This window comes from Cottoperca gobio, chromosome 1 (assembly GCF_900634415.1).
Source record: "Cottoperca gobio chromosome 1, fCotGob3.1, whole genome shotgun sequence".
Taxonomy (NCBI): domain Eukaryota; kingdom Metazoa; phylum Chordata; class Actinopteri; order Perciformes; family Bovichtidae; genus Cottoperca; species Cottoperca gobio.
In genome coordinates this window covers 12,842,180-12,866,746 of record NC_041355.1, presented here as the reverse complement: position 1 = coordinate 12,866,746, position 24,567 = coordinate 12,842,180, and the positions used below count along the sequence as shown (strand labels likewise).

The 24,567-nt window shown below is 40.9% G+C and overlaps 1 protein-coding gene across 3 annotated transcripts in view; it reads left to right on the top strand.

The window, feature by feature from the left end:
• The first annotated feature begins 678 nt into the window (after positions 1-678).
• septin9b (septin 9b) overlaps positions 679-24,567 on the top strand; it is a 72,324-nt gene continuing 48,435 nt past the window's right edge. The window contains exon 1 of one of the 3 annotated variants that reach the window (XM_029433613.1): positions 679-806. In XM_029433613.1, coding sequence (XP_029289473.1) covers positions 785-806 — 22 coding nt within the window. In that variant the 5' untranslated portion in view covers positions 679-784. Of the gene's footprint in view, positions 807-13,849; positions 13,935-20,456; positions 20,623-24,567 lie in introns of those variants that run through there. The other 2 variants (XM_029433602.1, XM_029433592.1) reach the window with 2 other exon arrangements.

The following is a 24,567-nucleotide window of genomic DNA, read 5'->3' as shown; positions in this document are numbered from 1 at the left end:
GCAGAATATGAGTATGTGTGGGGGTGCAGACCAAAGTGATGATAAAGTTTCCGTAGCATTCATAGTACTGTCTGTGCAGTCGTGTCAGGAATTTGAGGCAGATTCCATCATTAGTCGGTGCTTAAGTCCCTCCCCCACATCAGTCAACCAATCACTTTTTTCACAAACTCATATTAGACATAAATTGTGTAATCTACTGTTATTATCCACAAGCTGCATATATGTAATGGAACATATTAGAAGAATTGAGCTTTCCGAGAGAAAGGATGACGATTTGACGTCAAGGTTGTTTTGTTCCTCTGTCCGTCACATGAAATCATTTTCAAAGCTGTGACTAAAAAGTACTTTTTTTTCTTTGTGTTAGGAGCCCAACACTGGATATATTGTGCTAACTCTGTGCTGTCTCCAATTGGGATCCGTGCGTAAATGCGCGTCAGTGGAACTCCCTCCGCCCACCCCCCGCCGAAACCCCCTTCCACCACCCCCATGAGCTGATATTTGTTGTACCATGGTCGTGCGGGCTCAAGGCTCGCAACTAAAGTGCACATCATCAAGCTCAGCGCATCACACGGCATTTCTGCATCTGCGCTGCCTGCAGTCACACAGTGTCATCGCGCACTGGGAGCGAGCCGCACAAGAACAAGTGCAGAGAAACTGAGACAACAAAGTCGACACCAGTTTTGACGACGGAGCAGTGTGAGATCGCCAGTCTCAGGTTTCCTCTGAGGACCAAAGCGTTAATTTGACTGACAACTGAGAAGTGTACCAGCAGTAAACCCGGAGCATGAAGAAGACTCCTAATTCAGGTACAGATGTTTCAAAAAAGCATGCTGGAATACACTTAATGTTGTGATATTATGCTGCTGACTAAATTAGCCAGATATCACATGATCTAAGTATGAATTATGCATAAGAAATATTACCTACTTAAGCTAAAGATATATAAAATACTTTTGCTGTGTTTTCATGTCAAAGTAATCCAGCACACAAGCTATATACAAGAGTATAAAGGGCATATTATTTATGAAATCAATTTCTGATGAAGTTGTGTCACAATATATTGTTAATTAATAATATAATTAATTATTATTATTATTATAATTAATCTTTCTGTGTAAAAAGACAGCACCGCTGAATGTTCTCTTTAACTTCTGTGTATCTTGAGTTGTCTTTTTTCTTTTAATATATATCACTTTCCGACTTGCCAAACTGTGTCACTTAGGCTTCGCCCCCTCTGTTGTTTTGGGCCAGTTTGTTTTTCGGCTGAGTGTGCAACACCCAGGGGAACACCTCGGGGTCCCCTGGCTAATAAAGTCTGATGTGCATCATCATCTGTCCTTCTCAGCCTGACCTTCTGTATGGATGCACTGGCCCCTTCAGGCTGCGCTCTCTCCGTGGACTCATAGTGCTGCACGCGTGTGTTTGGCTTTAACAAACATTTGGGACGTCTGCTTGCTCATGATGTCAGTGTACATACTTTTGTCTGCTATGCCTGCTAACCCTTTGCTTCTGCAGTGTACATGCATGACACAATATATGTAGTGTGTGCTTTTGTGTGTGTGTGTGTGTGTGTGTGTGTGTGTGTGTGTGTGTGTGTGTGTGTGTGTGTGTGTGTGTGTGTGTGTGTGTGTTATACAACACATCTTTGGTCCTGCTCAGACCCCATCTGTGCGTTCCTCTTACTCTGGGGAGTAAAATAAAGTGCTCTAGATTAAACAAACAGAAATATGGCACAAGCTGATGCTGCGGAGGCTTGTGTTGAAAAACAGGCTGAATATTCTACACTGAGTTTGAAGAAATTAAAAGACAAAAATAAGACCATAAAAAAAATCACATCTGTTTTTAAGTCATTGGAGTAATGTCCACATCTGATCTTAATTGTGAAATTGCTAATTATTTGCATGTTTTGGGGGCCTTTGAACATTGACTACATGGCATGACATTTGAACATTTTCTCTTCATAGCTGTGTTTTTGTACTTTCTTCATGGATGTCTATGCAAGGCCTACATGTCGATGTCTTTTACCAGGTCAACTGACACTTGAGGGTTTTTGCTTTTAAGTCACAAGTCAATTAAGTTTTACAGCCGAAATGTCTCAAGTCCTCATTTTTGAGACTTAACCGTCTTACTCAAGTCGAAATCTCAAGTCTCTATTTTGAATTATCTGTCTGTGCTATTACATTACACATGGTCCACATTTAATTTTCTGCAAATACCCAGCTTATCAAAGTATTAACCATGTGGGAAGCAACTATCACAAACACAGCCGCAGTCTGGAGCCGTAAGGAATCAGGGCTTGACCTTTCAGGGAATAGAAATATGGGAAAGGTCATACTTCGAGGTGAGGGGCTGGCTTGTTTAAGGATTCTTATCACTAACTGTCAGTTTCTGTCCCTGGAGATCCTCACCGCTGCACCTGCACTGACACAGCACTGCTATACAAACACACTCAAACGTTTTGCTGTCTTCTTTATCCAGTGGCAGATTCGTAGCTTAGTAGGTGGTCAGACTGATGAGGAGGCTGGCAGGGGGCATCAACAGCGGCCTCGTCTCTTTAGGTGTGTGTCATGTTAAAAAGTTTTCACATGCTGTGTCATTTGCTTTTTCACACTTTTACCCAGGAAAAAAAAGGAAGTCCAGATGTAGTAATCCGTCCAGGGAGGCTTGGAAGAACAAATTGTCCGTCACAGTTAACTGAATAAGGCCGAGTATTTTAACCCTGAGGTGTTTATATACTTTGATCATTAGGTTGACTGGTAGTCTGATCTTTCTCCAGGCAAAGACAAACCATAATACCGAGCAGCTTCTCCACGCTCCATCTTGACCTTAGAGTGTCAAACTATCTGTCAGGCTGGAACATTTCATGGCTGAACTGAGAGAGAACCCAATTAGCAATAACAAAAAAGTTTTTTTCCCGAACAAAGACGCTTTGAATAGGGAGCTTTTCTACTGTTTTATACATGTATTTCAACTTGTGCCAAGCAAAAAGTTGTAGTTTGAGTGGGCCTGAGAGTGTGATAATGCTGGAGAAAGCAGATGTTTGAAGTTGTGCAGTTTCATAATTGAGAGCAGCTATCATCTGCTAAAATCGTCTGTACAGACCAAGTTGGTGTAAAAAACCCTTTCATATCAAATCCCTTTCTTCCTATGTTGTCAACATGTTTCATGTTATCTTCATTGTTCTTAAAGAATATACCATACAAGCAGTACAATACATTAAACACAATGTCCAAAAACTACAGGCAAATAAGATTTCAAAGCTCTGTTTATAGAAACGGCCCACATGCTTTTTGGGAAGAGTGGATTAGATCCATGTCCTCTCCAGTCACTCGTGCTTAATGTCCCTCTCTGAGTGGGAGCATTGTGTCGTCCCTCAGATCACCAACAAAAACATGTTGGCCCCCATGCAGGAGGGTCCGGTGAGACCCGCTCTAATGAACTAGATGTACCCATGATGTTCTGTAGTTTAAAGTAATGTGACCCTGAATGAACTCGGAGTCCCAGTGGAGTAAATTCACTCTCCTCTCCCCCCTCCCACACCCTTTTTTATTTTCTTTCTATCTTCCTACGCATGAGAGATCCCAGTCAGCTGTGCTATGTATTCTCATGGTTGGGTCATTTTTCAAAACAGGCTCGTCCTCAGCTTGAAAAAGACTCCTTTGTGGTGAACATTTGCTGGGGGGCTGTTGGACTTTTCGTCTTTGATAGAAGATTTGATAAAAAATAAAAGAAATACTCAGGGAAGCGTTCTTGATGTTGACTTGTGGACGGAACTGACAGATGTGCTATTTTGAGGTCGACATGTGAGAAGCGTACACTTCATGTAGAGCATACACTGACTACCACAAGGCTGGATGTCTTGGGGAAACATTCTCATCTCTGCCAATTTTATAAAGAAATGGCTAATTATTACAATGACTCAGCGTCTCAACGCCTTGCAACACACCAGAGGGGGTGATGGCCAGGATTTAGTCTGCTGGATTACATGTAGACTTTGGCCCACACACTACAATATTTGATTTAGCTGAATTGTGTTAGCACAGGTCTTATCTGCATACATACACAAATTATCATTATCATTTATTGTATTTCAGTGGACTTGTATCATGACGATATGGAATAGTTTCACAAAATGATGTTCTTCAAGGTAATGATTTTAAGCAAGTTGTAACTAAAAGCTGCTATAATCTTAGAATCTTTAGAATAACGTGTATGCATTGACAATGTGAAAGACTTGTTCACCTACAGAGAATTATCCCCTGATTATCTACCCTCGGCTTTACAGAGCTTTATAGAGCTTTCAGCAGCAGCAGGCAGCTTTTTTCAGAGGAAAACTCTTATAATCTACTGTACACTATCATTTTATCACCAAACAGCAGAATGACAAAGTTAGCGACGAGCTGTTGAACATAGTGGAGCATTTATCAGCTAAAGAGCCAAATATGTTGCTCAGGAGTTGAATATTGAATAATGTTTAGCTTTATACATATGAGGAGTAGTATCTGATTTAATACATACTATATCAGTGGACAATTAAATAATTAAAATAAAACAATTATGATTAAATAATATTTTAAATGTGATTCTGCATACATTTGTATACCATACCGTTTTATATTAAGTTAAAGCGCTTTAGCCCGTGTAGAGCTGTAACTTATTCTTTTTATTATCAATATATGTATTGAATATGTTTTTAGATGAATTTGTTTAATCTAAAGAAAATACTAAAACATTTCCACCATAAGTTACCAGACCCCATGGTCACTAGTTAAAATATTTTTTCTCCACCCAACCGTCTTCAACCCATTGGGATAAGATTTATATTAAAGTCAGACCATTCAAACATCTGACTCTAACTAGGAAATGTTTGAAACTTCTGCTTAATAAATTACTTCAACCCCTCATTGTTTGTGGACAGATTTTGTCAACATGATAGCGTCACAACCTTTCAAGATGCACTCATGATACTTTACAGGTGTGTAGTTGAGATCAAAAAGAAGGCAGATGGGTGTGGTCGGAGCCATACCGGCAGTAGGGAGGCTCAATTTTGCATTTCATATTGATTGACATATTGTGTATTGGGTTAATTGCTTCAGCACTTAACTCATGCAGGTCATACGAGTAGAAATACTAATTCACGGCCACTAGCCATCGCTGTAACACATGTAACAACATAAGACTGAGGTCTTACTGATCACAGATCAGTGCAGTAATTCAGTCCACTGATGCATTGTCGAATCAACCAGGTGATTTTGGGGAGATATGCTGCAGTACCATTGGGTCTAACTGATTTCTTAAAAATGCCATGACACTTTAAACACTGCAGCATCCATCATCCTCCCACTAGACCACACCAGTAGGTCCCATGGAGAACGAGCAGATGAGCGAAGTCAATACAGCTCTTTATTTCACTTCAACAATGGCTCTTCAGTGACCGCTGAGCTAGATTCTCTTCAGGCTGAGTCATATCTTGGCCTGGACTGCCACCACATTCATTACTACTCCCTGTGATAATAAAGCCCTCTTTATTACATTGCTATTCATTGGTGAGTGTCTATTTAATTCACTACCTAAGAGTCAAGCTGCCAACCTCTCCATTTCATATAATCCTTATCACATTAAAACCTCTGCTTGAAAGCCTCCGTCAGTATTAGACTACCTTTACCAGTCTTCTTTCCTGAGTGCCAAGTATAAAAGCTCACGTCTTAGCCCCCGAGGGCTGCCTCAGGTACCGGTTATTCAACAAAAGTTTCTCTCATTGAAAGGACTGAACTTTCTTTCTCTTAGATAAACTTTCCATCAGCTATTAGCCTAATCCTTTCACTCCCACTACAGGAAGTGACACATGGTTTTTGCTCCGTCTCTCGTGGTTTTATCTCTCAGTTTATCTCCCTTCACAGCTGTAATTCCTATCTGATTAAACTTTAGCTATGGGCTCTGAATAGATGACCCACGCTGCAACAATGCATGCGTCCCATGAAGGAGACCTCTCTCCCCGCTGAATACTCCCATAGACGCTCACATCGCACGTGCACACACAAATGCAAGTATGACATCATCTGCCACCGTGTCAGAGTTTGGCTATAAATAGAGATGGTCGACGATGACGTTTCAGCTTAACAAAGCCCCCCCCCTGTTAACAACATAAGGATGAAAACGGGCCATGTCACTGCTGCTTATCATGATGAGCAGCCAGCCAGTCGTGAATGATTATGCCGCATGTTCATTAACGAAACACCTGATGTTACAAGCAGATGCCATTAGGAAAGCATGGGCTGATCATAATGAGAGCATCACTTTGTGTTTTTGTGATCATTTCATGTAGTACCAAGAATAACATAAACATTTATGTTTTATGTGAGAGAGGTTTTGTATGAGTATACATACATGTGACTTATCCTTATTGTATTGCAGTAAACCAGATCATGTGCAAAATGCATATTGGACACTATAAATGAACAATCTTACTTCTGAACTTGATCTCTTAACATTTTCCTTTTTTCTTATGCTTACAGTTACAAATGTTTTCTTCGGGCCATCAAGAGGGCTTTTACAATGATAGATGTATATATACTATATAGGGTATATAGCCGCGTTTTGGCCAAAATGTCACTGACACCTTTTTCACATTAAGCTCTTGATACAGAGACGAGAGAGAAAGCAGAATAAATCTGTTGCTTATTTTCTTGATTAATCGTTTAGTCAATCAAACATCAGTAAACTGTGAATGCAAGCCTGATGTGATGTCATCAAATGTCTTGTTTTGTCCGACCAACAGTCATAGTCAATATTCACTTTACTATATTATTAAATCAAATTAAAAGCAAAATGATTCATTAATAAATCAATGTGGCTGATATTAGCTTCTCACAGATATCATCAGCATTTATGGGAGCTATATCAAAAGTGTTCATGCTATGTATTTATGTAAGGGTTTATTTATGTAAATTGGCCAATGTATCCTCATCTGATTTTTTAAAACTCCTTAAAAATCAATGTCGGTATTGACCAAAATAAATGTCAGTGTAAGTCGGGCCCTACCAAGAAATGTTTTAGTTTGTTTTTAATCTCAGTCATCTAATTAAGAAATCAGAAAACTTATTTGCTAATGTATTTATACATGACTCAGTCGTCCTGCATTTATTTGGGACGTGCTCGGTCGCAAAACTGAACAGAGATCACCGCAGAGCTCGTGTGTCAGGAGCTCGCTGTGGCCGTGTGCGCATGATTGTGTGTCTTGTGTATATGTGTATGTATGTGAGTAGAGTATGGGTAGACTGTCTGGGTCCGACTTGTGGATTTAGACATCAGGAGATTGGCATGCTGATTACAGAGGTCCGAAGCCACAGGGAACCACAGGAACTCTCTTCTCGTTCTCCCTTCTCGCTCTCTCTCTCTCCTGCACCATCCCTCCATCAGTTTGGGCTAATTTGGAGGTGAAACAGCATTTTTAAGCTAATGTCGATGCTTTCTGTGCCTTATGATAATTGGCCAAATCCCATAGCTTTGCTCCTCTCATCCATTCTCCATCTAAGCATACATTTACTCGATTACCTCATGCACAGTTATGCAGTGTGGATTGCAACAGCACAAAGCACAATGAGGTATATTACACACTGTAGCAAACACTAAGCACTGCTGACAGACTGTTATTGTTCCAGCTTAACTCATTTCATATGGATTTGTAAAGCCAACATTTCAGGCTGTTTTTATTCCCGCTTTAGTGTCACTCAAAACCACCAGAGTTGTTAGAACAAACCTGCAGAATGGATAGAAGGTGCGGAGACTTCCACAGTGGCTTCTGCTCTATTTGTAATATCCACATAGTGTCCTCAGACTTATCAATTGCTTTACAGACTCCTTCTTTCCTGCAAGGGACCTGGAACTTTGAGGATATCCCATTTATACGTATCCTGCTGCCAGCTCCCTCTCACATCTAATGATTACCTTATGGTGAGGAGGAAATAGCCAGCAGTGTTACCACAGCCATGCTGGGGTAGACAGACTGCACTACTTGCACTTTTACAGCCTCTGACAGTCCAAATGACCTGAGAGTGGGATTTAAATTGTCAGAGCACTGGAGGAAAGAAGCCTACATGACTTATAGGTTAAAGGCATGGGGGTTTTCTGTGGACTGGACAGACTGTGCGTGTGCGTGTGTTTGTTAACTTATGTGTGTGTGTGTGTAATGTGTGTCAGTATAACGCAGAGGATCGGTTGAGTGCATCTGAATGCATTGGTTGACTGAAAATTGTGCCAGTTGCTGACTCAACATCCTTAATGACTTTAAACATGATTTTTGTACTTTGTTTTGACTACCGATTTCATGAGCTGTGAAATATCTTCAGTGGTTGAGAATTTGTGATACGCCGTTAGTAATTATAGAGGTCAGTGTTGGTGTGTGTGGATATTTCCCTTTTCAGTGGATTATTCATACCGCTGGAGGATATTTAGATGCTGCCTCATTTTAGATTGTGTGGCCAGCAGCTCTAACTTTTGATCTGTCCAATATTTAGAAAACTAATGATATTTTAGGCGCTATACACCTGCATGTTAGCATTGTCATTCTGAGCATATGTTAGTATGCTGACATTACCATTAAAATCAAAGCACTGCTGTGTTAAAGTACAGCCTCACAGAGTCGCTAGCACAGCCGTGTCCTCTATGTCTTGTTACTGTATGAACATTTTGTTAATTCTTCCAGAAACATATGGAATGAGTGCGTGGGAATCTCATAAGTGGGTTTCCTGACAAAGATTTACAAATTGCATATAAATGATATGTTTACAATTCTCAGACAATCACTCATACCTCTTTATTGGATCCAGGCTCACTTTGTTCACTCAAACCAGCAGGTCAGCAGTTCTGAAAATACCACACTAGTGAATGGTAAAGAGACTGAGCAACACGGCTTTCATTTCATCTCATGAGATGCATTATTTGAATATATTTGAAAGAAAAAACACATCAAGTCAATGAGTTTATATTAAGGAACAACAGCACAACAGCGCCTGGCTCCCATACACTCGGGCAGATTCAGTGGGAATCGTTTATGGGGCCATGTGGCTGCCATCAAGCCAGGCTGCGAAGTCTGATTGAAAAATAGAGATGCAATCAGATCTGCTTCCCAGATTACTGTAATGGTTTGTACTTACTGTCTTACAGTGTCTGCATAACTCCTGGAGTACATTGTGTTTAGGAGGACTTCTTGTTAACAATTAATCCCAGATAAAAAAATTTAACCTCACAGCTGTTATTGTAGAAAAACTGTGGACCATAATCATCACTGTGGTGCTTACAGATCACTCAGATGATGGTTGTCAGTGTTGTTTAGAAGATGAGTTGCTAATTAGTTTGGGTATTTCCCCAGTTTGATTGAATGGCACTTACAAAAGGAAAACATAAGTGAAATATTTCTGGAAGGAGCTCTTTCTGTTGCACTTCCTCATGGTTTGCATGCGAGCATGGGGTCTGCTTTTAAATTTGGCTTGTGTAGATGAGTGATGTGAAGAGTTGTGTCGTCCCTGTACATGCCCCAGGTTGGATGTGTAGGCTGGAGCAGTAGCAGCAGGGGACACAAATGAAAAGGACAGCGCCTCTCTCTCTCTCACTCTCACTCTCTCTGTCTCTCTCTCTGTCTCTCTCTCTGTCTCTCTCTCTGTCTCTCTCTCTGTCTCTCTCTCTGTCTCTCTCTCTGTCTCTCTCTCTCTCTGCTTGTGTTAGGCATGACGGAGACGAGGCACTGTGAAGATAAGTGCCGCGTAGCGCTCCGGTGAGATCATCAGACTGTGGCTACCAGAACCACATCACACTGTTTTCTCTTTTTCATTCTCCACTATCTCCTTGAACCTCTGCTGTTATGTTTGGCGTATAGAGGTTTTTTGGGGACTGGAGGGAATAAAGAGAGTGTGCAGGGTGTGTGTGTGTGTGTGTGTGTGTGTGTGGTTAAGCATGCCTGTTAGGCGCATTAAAGGACATTATTACTTGATAATCTGCAACACATTGATCTGGTGTCGGTATGATAGATTTAATTTGACGCTGAACTACAATTCAATACACCAAAGGCGTTTGCTGCACGTCATGGCACCCTTTAGAGATAAGTTTGTGTGTATGTGTAGATCCCTCTCACATGTCTTTTTCACCCCCGAAGACACAAGCAGCGTCAGCTCCTCTTCCTCACCTCCTTCCTCACCTTATATCCTTTCTTCTTCCCCTACATTTACCTCTTTCACTACTTCCCCATCTCGCTCCTCCTCTTCTCCTTTCATCTTTTATAGTCTTCCCACTGTTCTTTCTCCGTCATTGTGCATCGCTGCCTCGCAGGCATCCCTTTAGTGTTGGCTGGCATGCTGGTTCGTTTTTTTGCTCCACTGTTATATAACTAAATTTAGCATGTTTGAGTCACGCGTTTGGCCATAGGTCGTGCTCTGAAGTGACGGCTTACATTAATGTGAACCCCAAGGCTCACCATCCACCCGTAGTGAATGTGTGATACACAGTTTCTTTTTTGGGATTGTGTGTGTGAGTGTTTGAGTTTGTCTCGCATGAGTGAACAAGCACACGTGTCGGTCTGCGCCTCATGACCATCTGCATCGTCGGGTGCAAATATAGGCTACGCGTTTGGAATATGTGTATGTAAATCAAAGAAAAATAGAGGCTGAGTGTGTGTGTTTTATGTATGTATGTTTACACGGTGTACTGTCATGCGAGAGGAGTCTGCTTGGATAACCCTTTGAGTTTGTGTGTGTCTGGTTTTAAGTGGATTTTCATATACATTTGTTTGTGTGTGTGTGTGTGTGTGTGTGTGTGTGTGTGTGTGTGTGTGTGTGTGTGTGTGTGTGTGTGTGTGTGTGTGTGGTGGGAGGGTCTGGCTGTATCTCGCCAGCAGGTTGAGATGATGGAGAGGGCAGGTGGTGAAAGGTATGAGTGAGGGAGGCCCTCTCAGTCTGTTAGCTCTTGCATCAGTTTGTCTGAATTATGTCCTACACAAGCTCAAACATCTTCATTTACTGTAAATAACAGTGAACCAGGTTTACTCATCGGAATAATATGTGGTTGCAAAACCGAGATTGTTTCAAAAGTTTTAATGTATACTAAACTAAAAATATTTAAATAAATAAAACTGTGAAAACAAGGTCAGTGTCACTTCTGATAATGCATCTAGAATTGGTCACGTAACTTTGTTATTTTAACCCAAACGTTGATTTATTTTTTTAAGACTGAATGCATATAACGAGCAGAAATTGACACGTTTAGCTGAATGCGTTAAATAAAGCATATCATACCCATAATAATCTTATTTATTATATTAATTCCGTAATTCCTTGAGTAATTTATTTAATTGTAGGTCCTCCATCCCCCATCCAAGTCATCAACACCATCCAAATGTATGTTTCGTGTTTATGTGTTTATATGAATACAAGTGTGACCCGGAGTGCAGGTTTGAGTGTGTGTGGCGATGCTGCGGCATCATTGCCATTTGGCTCCATCCAAAAAAACCTTTTATTTTAAATAAATAATGCAACAGTGGCAGTGCTACATGTGTGCACAAACACATGGCCTACATGTGTTTATGTGTGTGTCGTAACATGTGTTTGTGTGTTATGCATATGAGAATGAGTCTACAAATGCATTAGTACATGTTGTGATGTGTTTTTATGACCCGTACAGTAGAAAGAGCCAGCGGCCAAAAGAGACGTCTCTATTTTTAAAACCACACTTTTGTCACAACACCAATATCCAGATTTCCTTATGAATTCAGCATCAAAAGGCTCATTTAGAATTTCTGGTTTCTGGTTTATTATTTAACACCTTGATTAGATTTTAGATTTTGGTCGCTGTTTGCATGTGGTTGTACTTCAGCGGCATTCTTGCACAAATATAAAAGGAGGCATCTGATTTTATTTTTCAAAAATACAGAAAACACACCAGCACATGCACATAACAGAGCGGGCTGACCAGTAGAATACATTATCTCTCTGAGCCCCTTCAAAATAAAACAATCTGATGTTGACTTCCCCAACTCAAACCTTAGTGTTTATGAATATATGCAAATATAAATAGGCACCATAATGGCAACTAACTTAATTTAGCACTACTATGTTTTATATGGCATAATATCAATGCGATTAAATCTTGACTTAACGCTGAAAAGGCCATTCAAACCAAAACTTTTACTTTCAAGAATTTGTTTTTTTAAATGCAGAGCTAAATCACACTGCATATTCTTATATAAATCATGTTTTACTCTGCTCTAGAATTAGTCAGAGGGCCCTTACTAAGCCTAAATCTACTCACATTGCAGTTACACTTGAATATCCCTAATCTGCCTCCTCTGCTCTGCTTCTCCTCGCTTCTCTATTACGGATGTCAGAAAAGGCCCCAGGACTGCAGGGAGTGGGAGCGCCTCTCTCTCTCTGTATGTTTGTGTGTGTGTGTGTGTGTGTGACATGGCCTGTATCTCCCGGGATGTTCCACCCATCTACCATTTGTGTTCATACTATAAATATATATTGTAAAATGTAACGTCCTGTGAAGATACTTCCTCTTACAAGTTCTATAATGTGAAATACACAAACGAAAACAAAAGTTTGGCCACTCAGAAGTAAATGTTCCCCGCATCAGAGCAGGTCAGATTGAGATGGGTGTTAGTCATCACTGCATGACTGGAGAAGCACCAGGCTATATCATTGCTTTATCCAAGCACTGGCCTCACCCACGCTTCTATTGGGTCCAACTGCCTGTGTGTGTGTTTCTGTCGTCCGTCTTTGTTTGCTGCTAAAGCTAGTGTTGTTGCTACGTGTAAATCTGGAAGACATTGGTTGAGAAGTGATGTTCCTTGTAAGAAAGAGGAAGAGGAAATGAGCCTTTGAGCTGTGCCTTCTCTCCCTGACACAAAAACAAAGATGTGTGTGTGTGTGTGTGTGTGTGTGTGTGTGTGTGTGTGTGTGTGTGTGTGTGTGTGTGTGTGTGTGTGTGTGTACACTGGTGACTTTTACCACAAACGTAAATTCTCTGGAATAATGATGCGTTCAGACTGTGAGCAACATGATGAACAGTCATTTCCTACAGAGCTGAGGCTTAGAGACAGGAGGTCTCAGTTGATGTGCAAGAGGTCAAGAAGCTTGTTGTTTAACATATTGTATCACTGAATATTATTATAACCTTATTGAAAAGAACTTCATGCACGAAGACACTGGACTGAAGTTTCTCGAGCGTTGAGAATAGTCTTCATCAGTCGTTTTGGACGATTATTTTATGTTGGTTTTTACATCCTGAGCGGTGATGATGACATGGTAGTAGTGTGTGTGAGTGTGTTGGTATAGTGCAGAATGTCTTGGTGGACTGCTGGAGATTTCCTCTGTAATATGTGGACTGAGTTTATTTTCACATTAGGACCTTTGGTCAAAGAGCTAAGGATCTATTTCAAAGACACAATACAGCTTCAGTGTTGGGGGAGTGTGCTTGTGCGTGTGTGTGTGTGTGTGTGTGTGTGTGTGTGTGTGTGTGTGAGAGAGGGAGACTAACTTCAGTATCAAGGTAATAATAGAAAACATTGGAGAAAGCGAATGGAGAAAAGAGGTAAAGAGTGTCAACTTGTTTGTATCTGGGATTAAAGCCTGCATCATGCATGCAAAGACAGCAACTCCATATGACTAGCACATGGCTGCGGACGTCTGCTCCGTTCACTTGTTATACTGACAGACTGAAAACATTAAAAACTTTGGAGGAAGTAAGAGCAAGGGAGACAGAGGGAGGAAAGGGAGGGAGGAGAGAGGGAGGGTTGAAAGAGGGGGACAGGGTGACTAAGTCAGGAGAAAGGGGAAGTCTTCATGAAGAAAAAAGGGGAAGGGAAGGAAGGAGAGGAGAGAAAAAGGAGAGGTTACATGCTATTTGAGGTAACCTTTGAGTTATGGAGCGAGACAGAATAGCCGGTAAGTTGTGGCTTTTTCCAACTTATTTGATACTTTAACACTCAGAAGGCTTTATTCAGGAGGGACTTTCTTTTACTCTTTTCTTTGTTAGATTGCAGAGGAAGCAGCTTTTTTTTTAGCAGTGGCTGCAGTCAGCTAGAAGCCACCCTGCTTGTGTTTTCTTTACTTGGCCAGTTGGGGAGGTAGCAGCGGATTAGAGACCTCTGTCTGTGTGTCCACATGTCAACTTTACCCCTGTGATTTTGTTTTTTTTATATATGTTGTCTGAGCTACAAACTGACCTTTTCAGACATTTCTTCTCTCCTTCTCATTGAATGGACAGCCACAGCTAAGCTCACTGTAAAGTGCACGCACTATTTCTGAATAGGTACCATATGCAGAGAACAATGAGTAAACCTCATGTGATGGGCTGTCAAATACAACTTCCCGGAGTCAGGAAACGTAATTTTCCGGTGCAAAGTGGCTTCTGCACTGTAATTAGCAGCCTCGGGATCGGATACTGATTTACAGCTGACCCACATACGCAACTGCGATCCGACAATAGACGGACAGAGTTAAATCTTTATGCCATCATCACGTGATTGGATTTTAAGCTGAGGAGTCCAGTTGTCAGATTAATTCTGACACAGATGGTTTATTTTAAGTTACGGGGAGTGGAAGCAGAGCTCATATGTCAGCTAATATGGGTTTGTATTTGACAGACAGCAGACTCTTTTGAGGAATGTTTAGCATGCATCAGAGTCTGTATACTGTCTTGCAACTGTGGCGTTAAAGCTCTGTCCTACAGTAGCTGCTGGCATGGCTTTTTCTCAACAGAGATCCTTCTTGTTTCCTTTAATCAGTCACTCTTTATTGATTGTAATTATTTAGTGCTAATGGGGATTCAGTGGAACTTCTGCTCAGGCCCATATGTGTTCAATCTGCGCTGAGAGGATGAGACTAATCTGGCATCTTGCAGTGATTAAGGCTTGGACATCAAGCTGAGCGACACTCAGCAAATTAGCCTTTAATTTGACCGTTAATAAGGTGGCTGAGTTCAGTGAGCGGTGTGATGCATACAGACACGCCGTGCAACTGTTTTCATTACCACTTGGTGGCAGTGTTGCAGTGTCATTTTGTCTTCCTCAGTGCAGCCACCATTTCCCCGTGAAGTTCTCTAAAATGTTCCATGTGGATGATTCATATTTTGCAGATGGAGGGATTGTTATTATGGGAGGTGGAGGAATTTAGTAAAAAACACTGACTCCAGTGGGGGTGTGGACCGTGTGGTAGAGAGGTGAGCTGGTGGAATATTATGTCAGGCATCACTTCCCCCATCACTCCTCTTAGTTGAGGAAGTTCTGCATGGGCTGAGCTACTTCCTGGTTTGCAACCTGTGCTGTGTAGTTCTGTTTGGACGTTTGCCATCGCCCCTACCCCACCCACCCCTGATCCCTTCAGACTTTATTTTTTTATAACGATAGGAGCTCAGGCTGTGCTGCATGGAAGGCATTTTCAATGTCTTGATTGTAGGTGTCTCTGCAACACTTCCATCTTGACTTGGAGTGCCTCCTGCTTTCCTTTTCCGAGCCTGCTCAAAATTAAAACAATATGTTCAATACGACATTTCATCTGCCACGACTGTCATGCATGGTCACCACATTGACAATTGCTAATTGGTGACACACTGCTGGGAAAATACAAGAAAGGGGAAAAGAAAACAAAGCATTCAGCCTGTAAATAAATACATCCTTGTGTCGCTTTATGTTCTGCCAATTAAACAGGAAGAAAATCACTATCTTGTCAGTTAAGTTGTGTGGCCTGTTTAGCATCCAACTGACAACAATGAAAGCTGAGATTCAGTAGTTTGAGTTTAGGATCACAAGTGCTCTTTGATACACTCTCTTAGGGGAAATAAGTAGATTAAAACCTGCATTTGTTATCATGAAGGGGTCAAGGCCAGGACCCATACCTCTTATTTTATTTCCTATGTTATAATAATCTATTAAAGGCGCACATTTAGCTTCCTCTTGGTCTCCCTGTACAGTATATACTGTATGTAAGTGATCAAGCTGTACTCATAAAGGGCAGCGCATGATGTTCAATGTTCCTTTTAAATTGGCCTTTAATTTAATGGTACTTTAATGGTACGTGCGCTCTCCCTCTTTGAGTCTTTCCCTCTTTTTGCTCGTGAATCTACGATTTTAGAAGTGCTGATGCATCCACCCAGATCCCTGCATACCCTCACCCTAAAACACACATTAACCCGGAGTTAAAGGAACTCAAGGAAATCACACAGTTCACCATGTTCCATAAAATAAGTGTACAGGATATCCTCTTATGAGTGAACGCCCAGCAGACCTCCTCCCACTATCTCACCTCATATTGTTTCGCAGATTATTATTTAGTAACGATAAGTGAGGGAGACCATGAAAACAGGCTGTACAGGGAGTTCAGGAAACTGACTGGGAAGCCCCACCTTCAGTCTGCCTAAGGGAGGATTTCTGACAGGTGAAATTATTCAACATGATGGAAACACACGGTCAAGCCAGGGGTAATATAACAGAAATAGATCTTCAGTGAAAGCTCATTCAGGCGGTTGTTTACAAGCAGCTGTATTTGTGGTCAGCAAGGTGCAAAGAAGGAAATTAGTCAGCGTCAAACTGAAATGCAAAGTGTTCCTTTCATGCCACAAGATACATTTCTGTCTATAAGTATAGTATTATCATCTTAGAAACTTTTGATAAAGCATTTTGCATTTGCATTAAGCATTTGCATTAATAATAAAGATAACTGGCCTTTATATAATTCACCATAATCAACATAGTAACATTTTATTTAGAAATTCTAAATATTTAGTATTTCAGATAGAGATTTGTGACTTTCACATGATAAGTGTCTCTTCACACTATACATTTCATGCAAGTACTTCATGTAAAAAATATGTTTGGCTCACATATTGCAGCACGTGACAATACGTTTAAATAAATGACATGCATATAACTATTATATAGATAAACGGAGAGATGTATGAAGAGCTTCATTTACAACTTTATGACCTCTCACATTCGAACAGACAGATCCCAGATACAAATAACATTTGGGTTAACATCCAAGTCTTACAACCACTGCACCAACATTGCTGCCAGCATAAATGGTCCACCCAGCTATTAGGTCAATTTAAAAAGCTTACTCTGAAAGAGTCAAGGATAATAGTTTTTCCAAAGAACTGTCATATTAATACAAATATGTATATGAGTAGTGGTAGAGATTAAATTGTAGTTAAAGCAAGGCCTTAAGTGCTACTCTCAATAAACTCCCCCTCTGCCTCCCTCCGTCTCACTGTTCTGTCTTGAAACTATCTATTGTTTGTATTTTCCCTTTATTCCTTCTTTGGATGTGTGCAGCGGTTTCACTGCCCCTTTTAATTGCACAATATTGGATTGGCAGCGTGTTATTTAGGCTCTGTTACATTAAGTAAGTTTATTCCACTAACATTCAGAAGTTTAATTTTGCCTCCTTCCAGGACATGTAGGTCACACTGATCATCTATAAAAGGTGTCATTTAGATGAATGCTAAAAGTACAAACATGAGCTCAACAGAAGTAAGACTCACATAGAGAAGCAATGTGCAACTTCCTGCCAATAAATGTTTGTGGTTGTTCTGAATTCCCGTTTGTCTTAAACTGACTAAGCAACAAAGCCCAGAATCTGAGGTGCATGTGTCCTGTGTAAAATGCATATCAATATGCATAAACAAAGGGATTTACTCACTGGTATATCTAAGTTTGTGACACAACATTATTGATTTGTTCCAAATTTTCTAACTAATAAATTAACAATTTCAGTGAAAGAAATTGGAGCTATTTAGTCATCGATCATATCGACTGTGTAAAGAAAAGTGAATTTATCAAGCTACAAAGTGAACTACTTCTGGGAGAGCAAAAAATATAATATAATATAAATATAATATAAAAAATATCTTTTGTATATATTCCAAAATTGTATTGATTCTTGTTGGCTACACTCTTCCACCAAGCTTTTTCCCCTTAATCCTGCTGACAAACAAACAAACAAACTGAAAACACATCTTGGTGGAGGTAATAACAAACCCCACAAAGATGAATTCAGCATGAATCACAAACTCTGAAGACTTCGCTGATGAAAACATGAAATTACCTGGGAAACAACATAATGTGTATTCATAAATAGATAACACTTTTTATCCTATAATTGTTGCTATCAACAAGGTACAAAACAAGCACAACTCCGTCAGCACAGAGAGATATGGGGCTGAATGATTTTGGTTTAGCAGATTTATCCCATTATGTGCAAATGCTTCTGTGTTTACAGTGCTATTTCAGGGGCACCGAGACACACAAACACACCCGCGTCCACAGTCCCAGTCAAGTAACCACATGTGCACATGCATGCATAGGCATATATTCACATAATGTGCAAACACACACACAAACACACGCTTCTCCAGATGTTGTTTTGGAGTATTCCCGGATTCTGTCGCTCAGCTTTGCCTTGCAGCCAGCCCAGAGTGTGTATCCATGTTTAGATAAATACACACTGGCTGGGGATGTGTGTCTCACACACACCGTGTGTTTTGCTTTAATTGAATACTACAGACGCTTGTGGTTTATGGTCTACAGTGCAGCCCACTTGGGCCTGCATGGGCTCAGAGAGGCCACACACTTTGTTATGTATAGTATAGTATAGTACATATATATATATATATATATATATACTGTATAGATCTACCATGCATGTATACAGTACGTGCAAGTACACTAATTCACATGCATATTCAGATGCATTTTCACATGCTTGCTGAGGTGCATGCACACACACACACACACACATTAACTATAAATGGCCACACACAGCTGTCAGGGTGTATTAAGCATATTATGTGCACTCGTACAACATGGAATTAAAGCTCAGTTGCACAACACACGACAACAAGCGTCTCAGTGGACTCAGTTCCATAATTGATGGATTTTAGGACAGACTAAATGTACACACCACTATGTGTGCCATACCCTGTTCTTTATCCTAAGACACCTTTGCAGCAGTTGTATGAAATAACCAGACTGCACCATAAACACAGTGTTTTTCTGTGTTAGCATCGACCTCTCAGGTGTTAGGGTTAGGGGCCACTGGGTGGGCTTGGCATCTTATTAGTGCCCCTTAGAATGGAGCTTTTCATTCAAATGGGATTTTCCTGAATACTCATAGCCTATAAAAGTGCCAGGCACTGATGCTCTACCCTTTCTGCGTTCACCAAGGGTGAAACACTTCATTTGATTGGTGATATTTGATGTGTGATATCTCTTGGCTCTCTGGAAGTGGAAATGCCAGCTTTCCTTTGGCCCTTGCTTTGGTTTTGGGTTTCTTTTGAGTGCTGATTGTGGGCCAGCTTTTACATTCACTGCTATGACCTTGGTAAAACTGACCTAGAATCAGAGACCATTCATTTACAAATCTCATTCGCAGTCACGTCTGGCTCCGAACAGGAAGCTGTGAAAAGCCACTCACTCATGACCAATCAGTAATTACAGCGATAGCATCACTATTTGTTTCTGTGGAAGATTCATGGATAAGAAATACTGTAGCACGTCCCACAGGGAGACAGTGGATGTGGTTAAGTAAAGGCAAGGCCAACTTTGATATTTCATCACTTTTATCAACATCTTTTCAGCAGCCCCCACAGATCAGTCTCTAAATTGGCCACAGCAGCTTCAAGGACAAGAAGTGCAACGATACCACCGCATCAAAAGCTGGCTTGTCGTCTGTGTCGCTCCCAAAAGAAGTGCAGTGGTGCTAGATTACCTGGTCAGCTGTGTCCACCAAGCTCAAATTCCCATGTTCTTCCTGATAATACGGTGTCACAGAGGGCGGGTTGCTGCACGAATCACCCTCTGATTGCCCAGAGGCGCCGTCATATATCCTTAATGTCGACTTTCTCCAGGAAGTCTCTCAGGATTTTCTGTCACAGGAAAGCAGCTCTTACAGAATTGACTGCACTTTAATTAACATGTCAGCCACTTTTTAGAGGTTGTTTACTCAAAACGCTAGCCTCAAACTCTCAAACTCTACTGTAGTCCCTCTATTGCTGTGACAGAGTGAAAGTGGCCTCGCTTGTGAAGGACAATTAGGGAGCCACAGTTGTAACAGAGGATCTTGTGTGATTGCAGGTTAACTTGGTTAAAGTGACTGTGTGACAATGTTGTCAGAGCAGCTCAGAGGCTGAATGAGGAAATCAAACCTGAGAGCCACTTTGGTCGAAAAGGATCTCGGGGAATGACGGGGTCTGTTGTCTGCGTGAATGCTTGCGCGTGCATGTATGAGTGTGTGGGGGGCAGGGGGAAGCACACTCACACATACACATACACAGGACATGAGAAGGGGGAGTGTGTTTCTAGCTGCAGGGAGGGGAGGAGTAGGGAGGAGGCTTGCCTTTTTGCACTCTCTGAAGTCTGAATGCAGCGATATAGAGAAGTTAGTGGGAAGTCAGAGAAAATAAGTTGCTCCTTTTTTAAGAGAGTGTTGGACTTGTTTTCTCATTGAATTTGGAATTTGTTCAGAATTAACAGAGAGATACTTTAAATTTGAAAGAAAAAGCCGTTTTTCATGCCTGAAAAAATGTCTGATTCTGGAGTCAATCCACACTTGGAGGGAATTATTTCAGATTTTGAAGGTTTGTAATTTCTTTTCTGCTTTTCTTTCACTTCTAATGATCATTTTTACAGTTTTTAATAAGCAGCAACATCTGTCAAAAGTATGCTGTTTGTGAATATTATTAATATTGAAAAACATCTTTCCACTTTGTGTATTTGTTGTAAGTACTGCACGTGTGTGTGCATCTGCTTGTTACTGTGTTTAAAACAGGGTAGTGAGCATATGCTAGTCAAGTCCCTGTAGCCTATAGTCTGTTATTGATTATACCTCATTTACGTCTATAAGAGAAACAAACACAGCGCTGACACCACACTATTCAAAAACCGGAAAGCCTTCAGCTGAATGCACTGAGAGGGAGACAGTGGAAACCTCAGCACTAAGAGCTAACATCTGTCTAACCTCCTCATACTAGGTTAGACCATTCAAAACAGTGTCTCTCCATTGTTTGCTAAAACAGTGTGGAACTGGAATTAATTCCCTTTGTCCACCTCTTCCTCTACTATTCTGTCTGTCTTCCTTCCCCACTTCTTTCCTGTTCCTCCTCCGGTCAGACTGCGTCGCTCCAGCTGGCCTGATGCTCACTGTGAGATGTAATGGACTGATGCTGAGAGGAGTATCAATCCTCATCAGTATCCCAATTACTGGAAGTACTCTTAGCTCTTTAAACAATATTTCTAGCAGTGTTTGATCAGTTCAGGTAGCACACTTTATGTACAATAACCTGGTTTACATTGATTATTTTAATAATCCTTTGACTGCTTGCCTATTCAGTGAATGTGTCTGCGTTGCTGTGTTCTCTGCCGTGTGTCTGATTGACGTGCAAAGTTTGGAAAAGCTGAAAGCAATCTGGCTGGGTTTTTAAATGCTACAAAACTTAATTGAAAAACCATAATAATGGAACAAATTGAGGCGTGTCAACTGGTTTTGTTTGTGACTGTACACTTTCATCTGATTATAATCAGACAAAAGGTAATCAGACTGAAGATTTAGTTTCAATAGCTGAAGTATTGCCTTAATTGGGTTAAGAGCAAATTCACCAAAGTGACAAAGACATCTGGTTTGACCTTGTTTACATCATTCGAAAGACTCACCTGTACTTCAATTATGTGAACTGGTTAACTTGCCTGACTGTTCCCATTTTTTTCCCACTTTTACTATTACTGTGAATATGTCTATGGATACGTCTCAGTTATCCTCATTTAAACGATTGCCGCGCCTCGCCTCTTTCTTTGATGGTCAGCTTTTAACCCTGCCTTCGAGTGTGGTAGTCTGGAACAACTATAAACGTTTTTGCCTTCAGTTGTGGTCGCACAACACGCCGTACAAACTTATTCATCTCAAGCATAACGTGACATTTACTGGTGTATTTGTTCAACAGAAAAAAATGGTATAGCCTTCCTTTTTAAATGAGAGATTATGATATTAGATCATATACAGTAATAATAACCTAGTGCTCAGTCAGTGGTGGCCTGGCATTCTCATATGCTGGCAGATAATTTATGTGCAAATAGTATATTACAGGTGGATGGAGTTCATGTCAACTAGTTTGTTCAAAGGGACATAGAAAGGCAATAAAGCCAAATGAATAAGGTAGTAGGAGTAAGGTCAATGCCAGGTTCCTCCCCGTATGTACTATTATAATGTATTATCAAAGATAGCATTCAGTACGACAGAAAGCACCTGCTGTATCCAGTACCTAATAGTGACCATCATAATGTACCCCACCAGTACATTATACAGGTCATCATGAACCATTCCACTGTTTCCATGTAGAACAGAAACAGCTATAGAGGGAGGTGCATGGCAAACACTTGACTGAGTAAATCCCCATTTGATCCCAGATCATTATGTTTTCCAGTACATTGCACTGCGCTGTATCGCACACTGAGGAGGAAATAGGCACAGAGAGGGAAAGGCAATGTAATTGGTGAGCACACTAAAGATGTAATAATGCCTCCTGGATGGACTCGTGTGTGGGACTATTATAGAAATTGGATGATAGAAACCACCGTAACAACTACACACTGAAACAATATTAGGATTTTCTAAAAGATAGAAAATGTCTCTGCTGAATCTAAACGGATGAGTCACTAGAGACTAAGCCCAGAATAAGCCCATATTTGTATATTCAGAGAGACTTTAGGGAGTCATACATGGGCTCCTGCTATGTTTGCCAACCTAAAGTGAGCTTTGAGTGCAATCCAAGGTATTTAGTACTGATTATCTGCATAAAGGTGCCATGTTGTTGCTCCAGTGTGGCACCGGGACGCAGAGAGGACATGAACATTGAAATGGAGAGAGTGCATGTGTGTGCTACAATTTGTAAACTTGACAGAGAGGCCAGTGTGCTATTAAGTTGGTTCAATTGAATTATATGCGTAACTACAACACTTTCTTAACAGGTCTCACTGGTCCTGTTCAGTCTAAGAAGTATATCCAACCAGGGTGGCAGAAAAAGAGAGTAAGGCAATGCTAGTATATGACTAGCATTGTGTCAGACCAGTTATGTAAAAGTTAGATTTCTACAGATCATTTGTCTGAATCTTTTATTAGTCTGTCTGTCTCTGCTCCTTCTACCATCATCACACACCAACACGCTCTCACTCCCAACTTGTCACATACAGACCTTAGCGTCATTCATCAAAGTGCAGGGTTGTCCGATAGACTTCAACATGTGGTTACATAACATACGTGACGTAAGTTAAGTATGTTACATTACTACTTGGTTAGGTTTAGGCCACCAAACTACCTAGTTAGGTCCAGGAAAGATCATGGTTTGGGTTCACTGAAGTTATGTTCGTAAGTTAAGTACAGTACGTACGTGAAGTAACCTAAATAGGTTAGATACGTGATGTACGTTAAAGTCAGTCTCACACACACTAAATTGGTTTCACATGGAACATGATCAGCAGTCTCCTGAGTGAAAGTCTTGTGTTTGTTTGACACTGACCAAGCTGCTGTGTTTGAAAAGTTGGGAGTGAGAACGCCCTGCACACCCACACACACACTCACCCACAGTGACAGCTCTGCACCATCATGTTCTCTACCCAGTAATTTACTGGCAGATTCAGTGTCCTGCCAGTAACATGTTACGATTCATACGGAAAAAAAGAGCTCGTCCTGAATATTTTTAATTTCTGCTGCGAGGTCACTGAGCTCTAATTAATCACATGTTTAATATTTTCTGTATCAGTCCACGTTGCCAACCACTCTATCTCCCCCACACTCGCTTTTTATCAGAACTTCATTGAAACTCCAGACACTGTGTGCTCACAGGTGTTAAATGGAATGCAGCCACTGTCTTTATATCTTCGCTGGTCACTGATCAATCAATCTGTTCTTGAAGTCGATAGTTAACCAGTGCTTGATCAAAGGAATAGAACAAGGCTTTACCTGTCAAAGGTTGAGGTCTAGAGAGCCTGAAGCTAAGCACAAGGCCAGCTATTCAACAGCTGCCTGGATGACTTTGTGAGTGTGCACAAGTCTTCGACCAGCGGTGAAATTGTCTCTTGGTTCTGATTAGGATTCAGATGGTCCTTTTTAAACAGCTGGCTCTTTAAAATTACTGAAGAAAATGGAAGATTTTGACCTGCACCAAATGAGCTCTTCTATTACACGTCTTCCCTCTTTAACAGACACCTCTAACACTCCCAGAATTCGACCAGACCAGCAAGGAACCACACAGTAAATCTGACACAGTGAGCTGTTAGTAAACCCAACAGCATCAGTGGGCAGCAAAAGAAAGTGCGTGTTTGACAGTGTAGCATTAAGATCGTCTGACCAAGCAAAAATACCGTAGTGTGAAATTGTATCGTTCGTTGTTTGGCCTTGTCTTGTCAAATGTTTTTCCCGGTTTGACCACATCGACTTGTATTCTGCGGCTACTGATGTCAGATAAACTCCACTCGGCATAAACTGGTTTTATATAACCAGTGTTTGACAGAGTAACTGTCTTGATCACTTG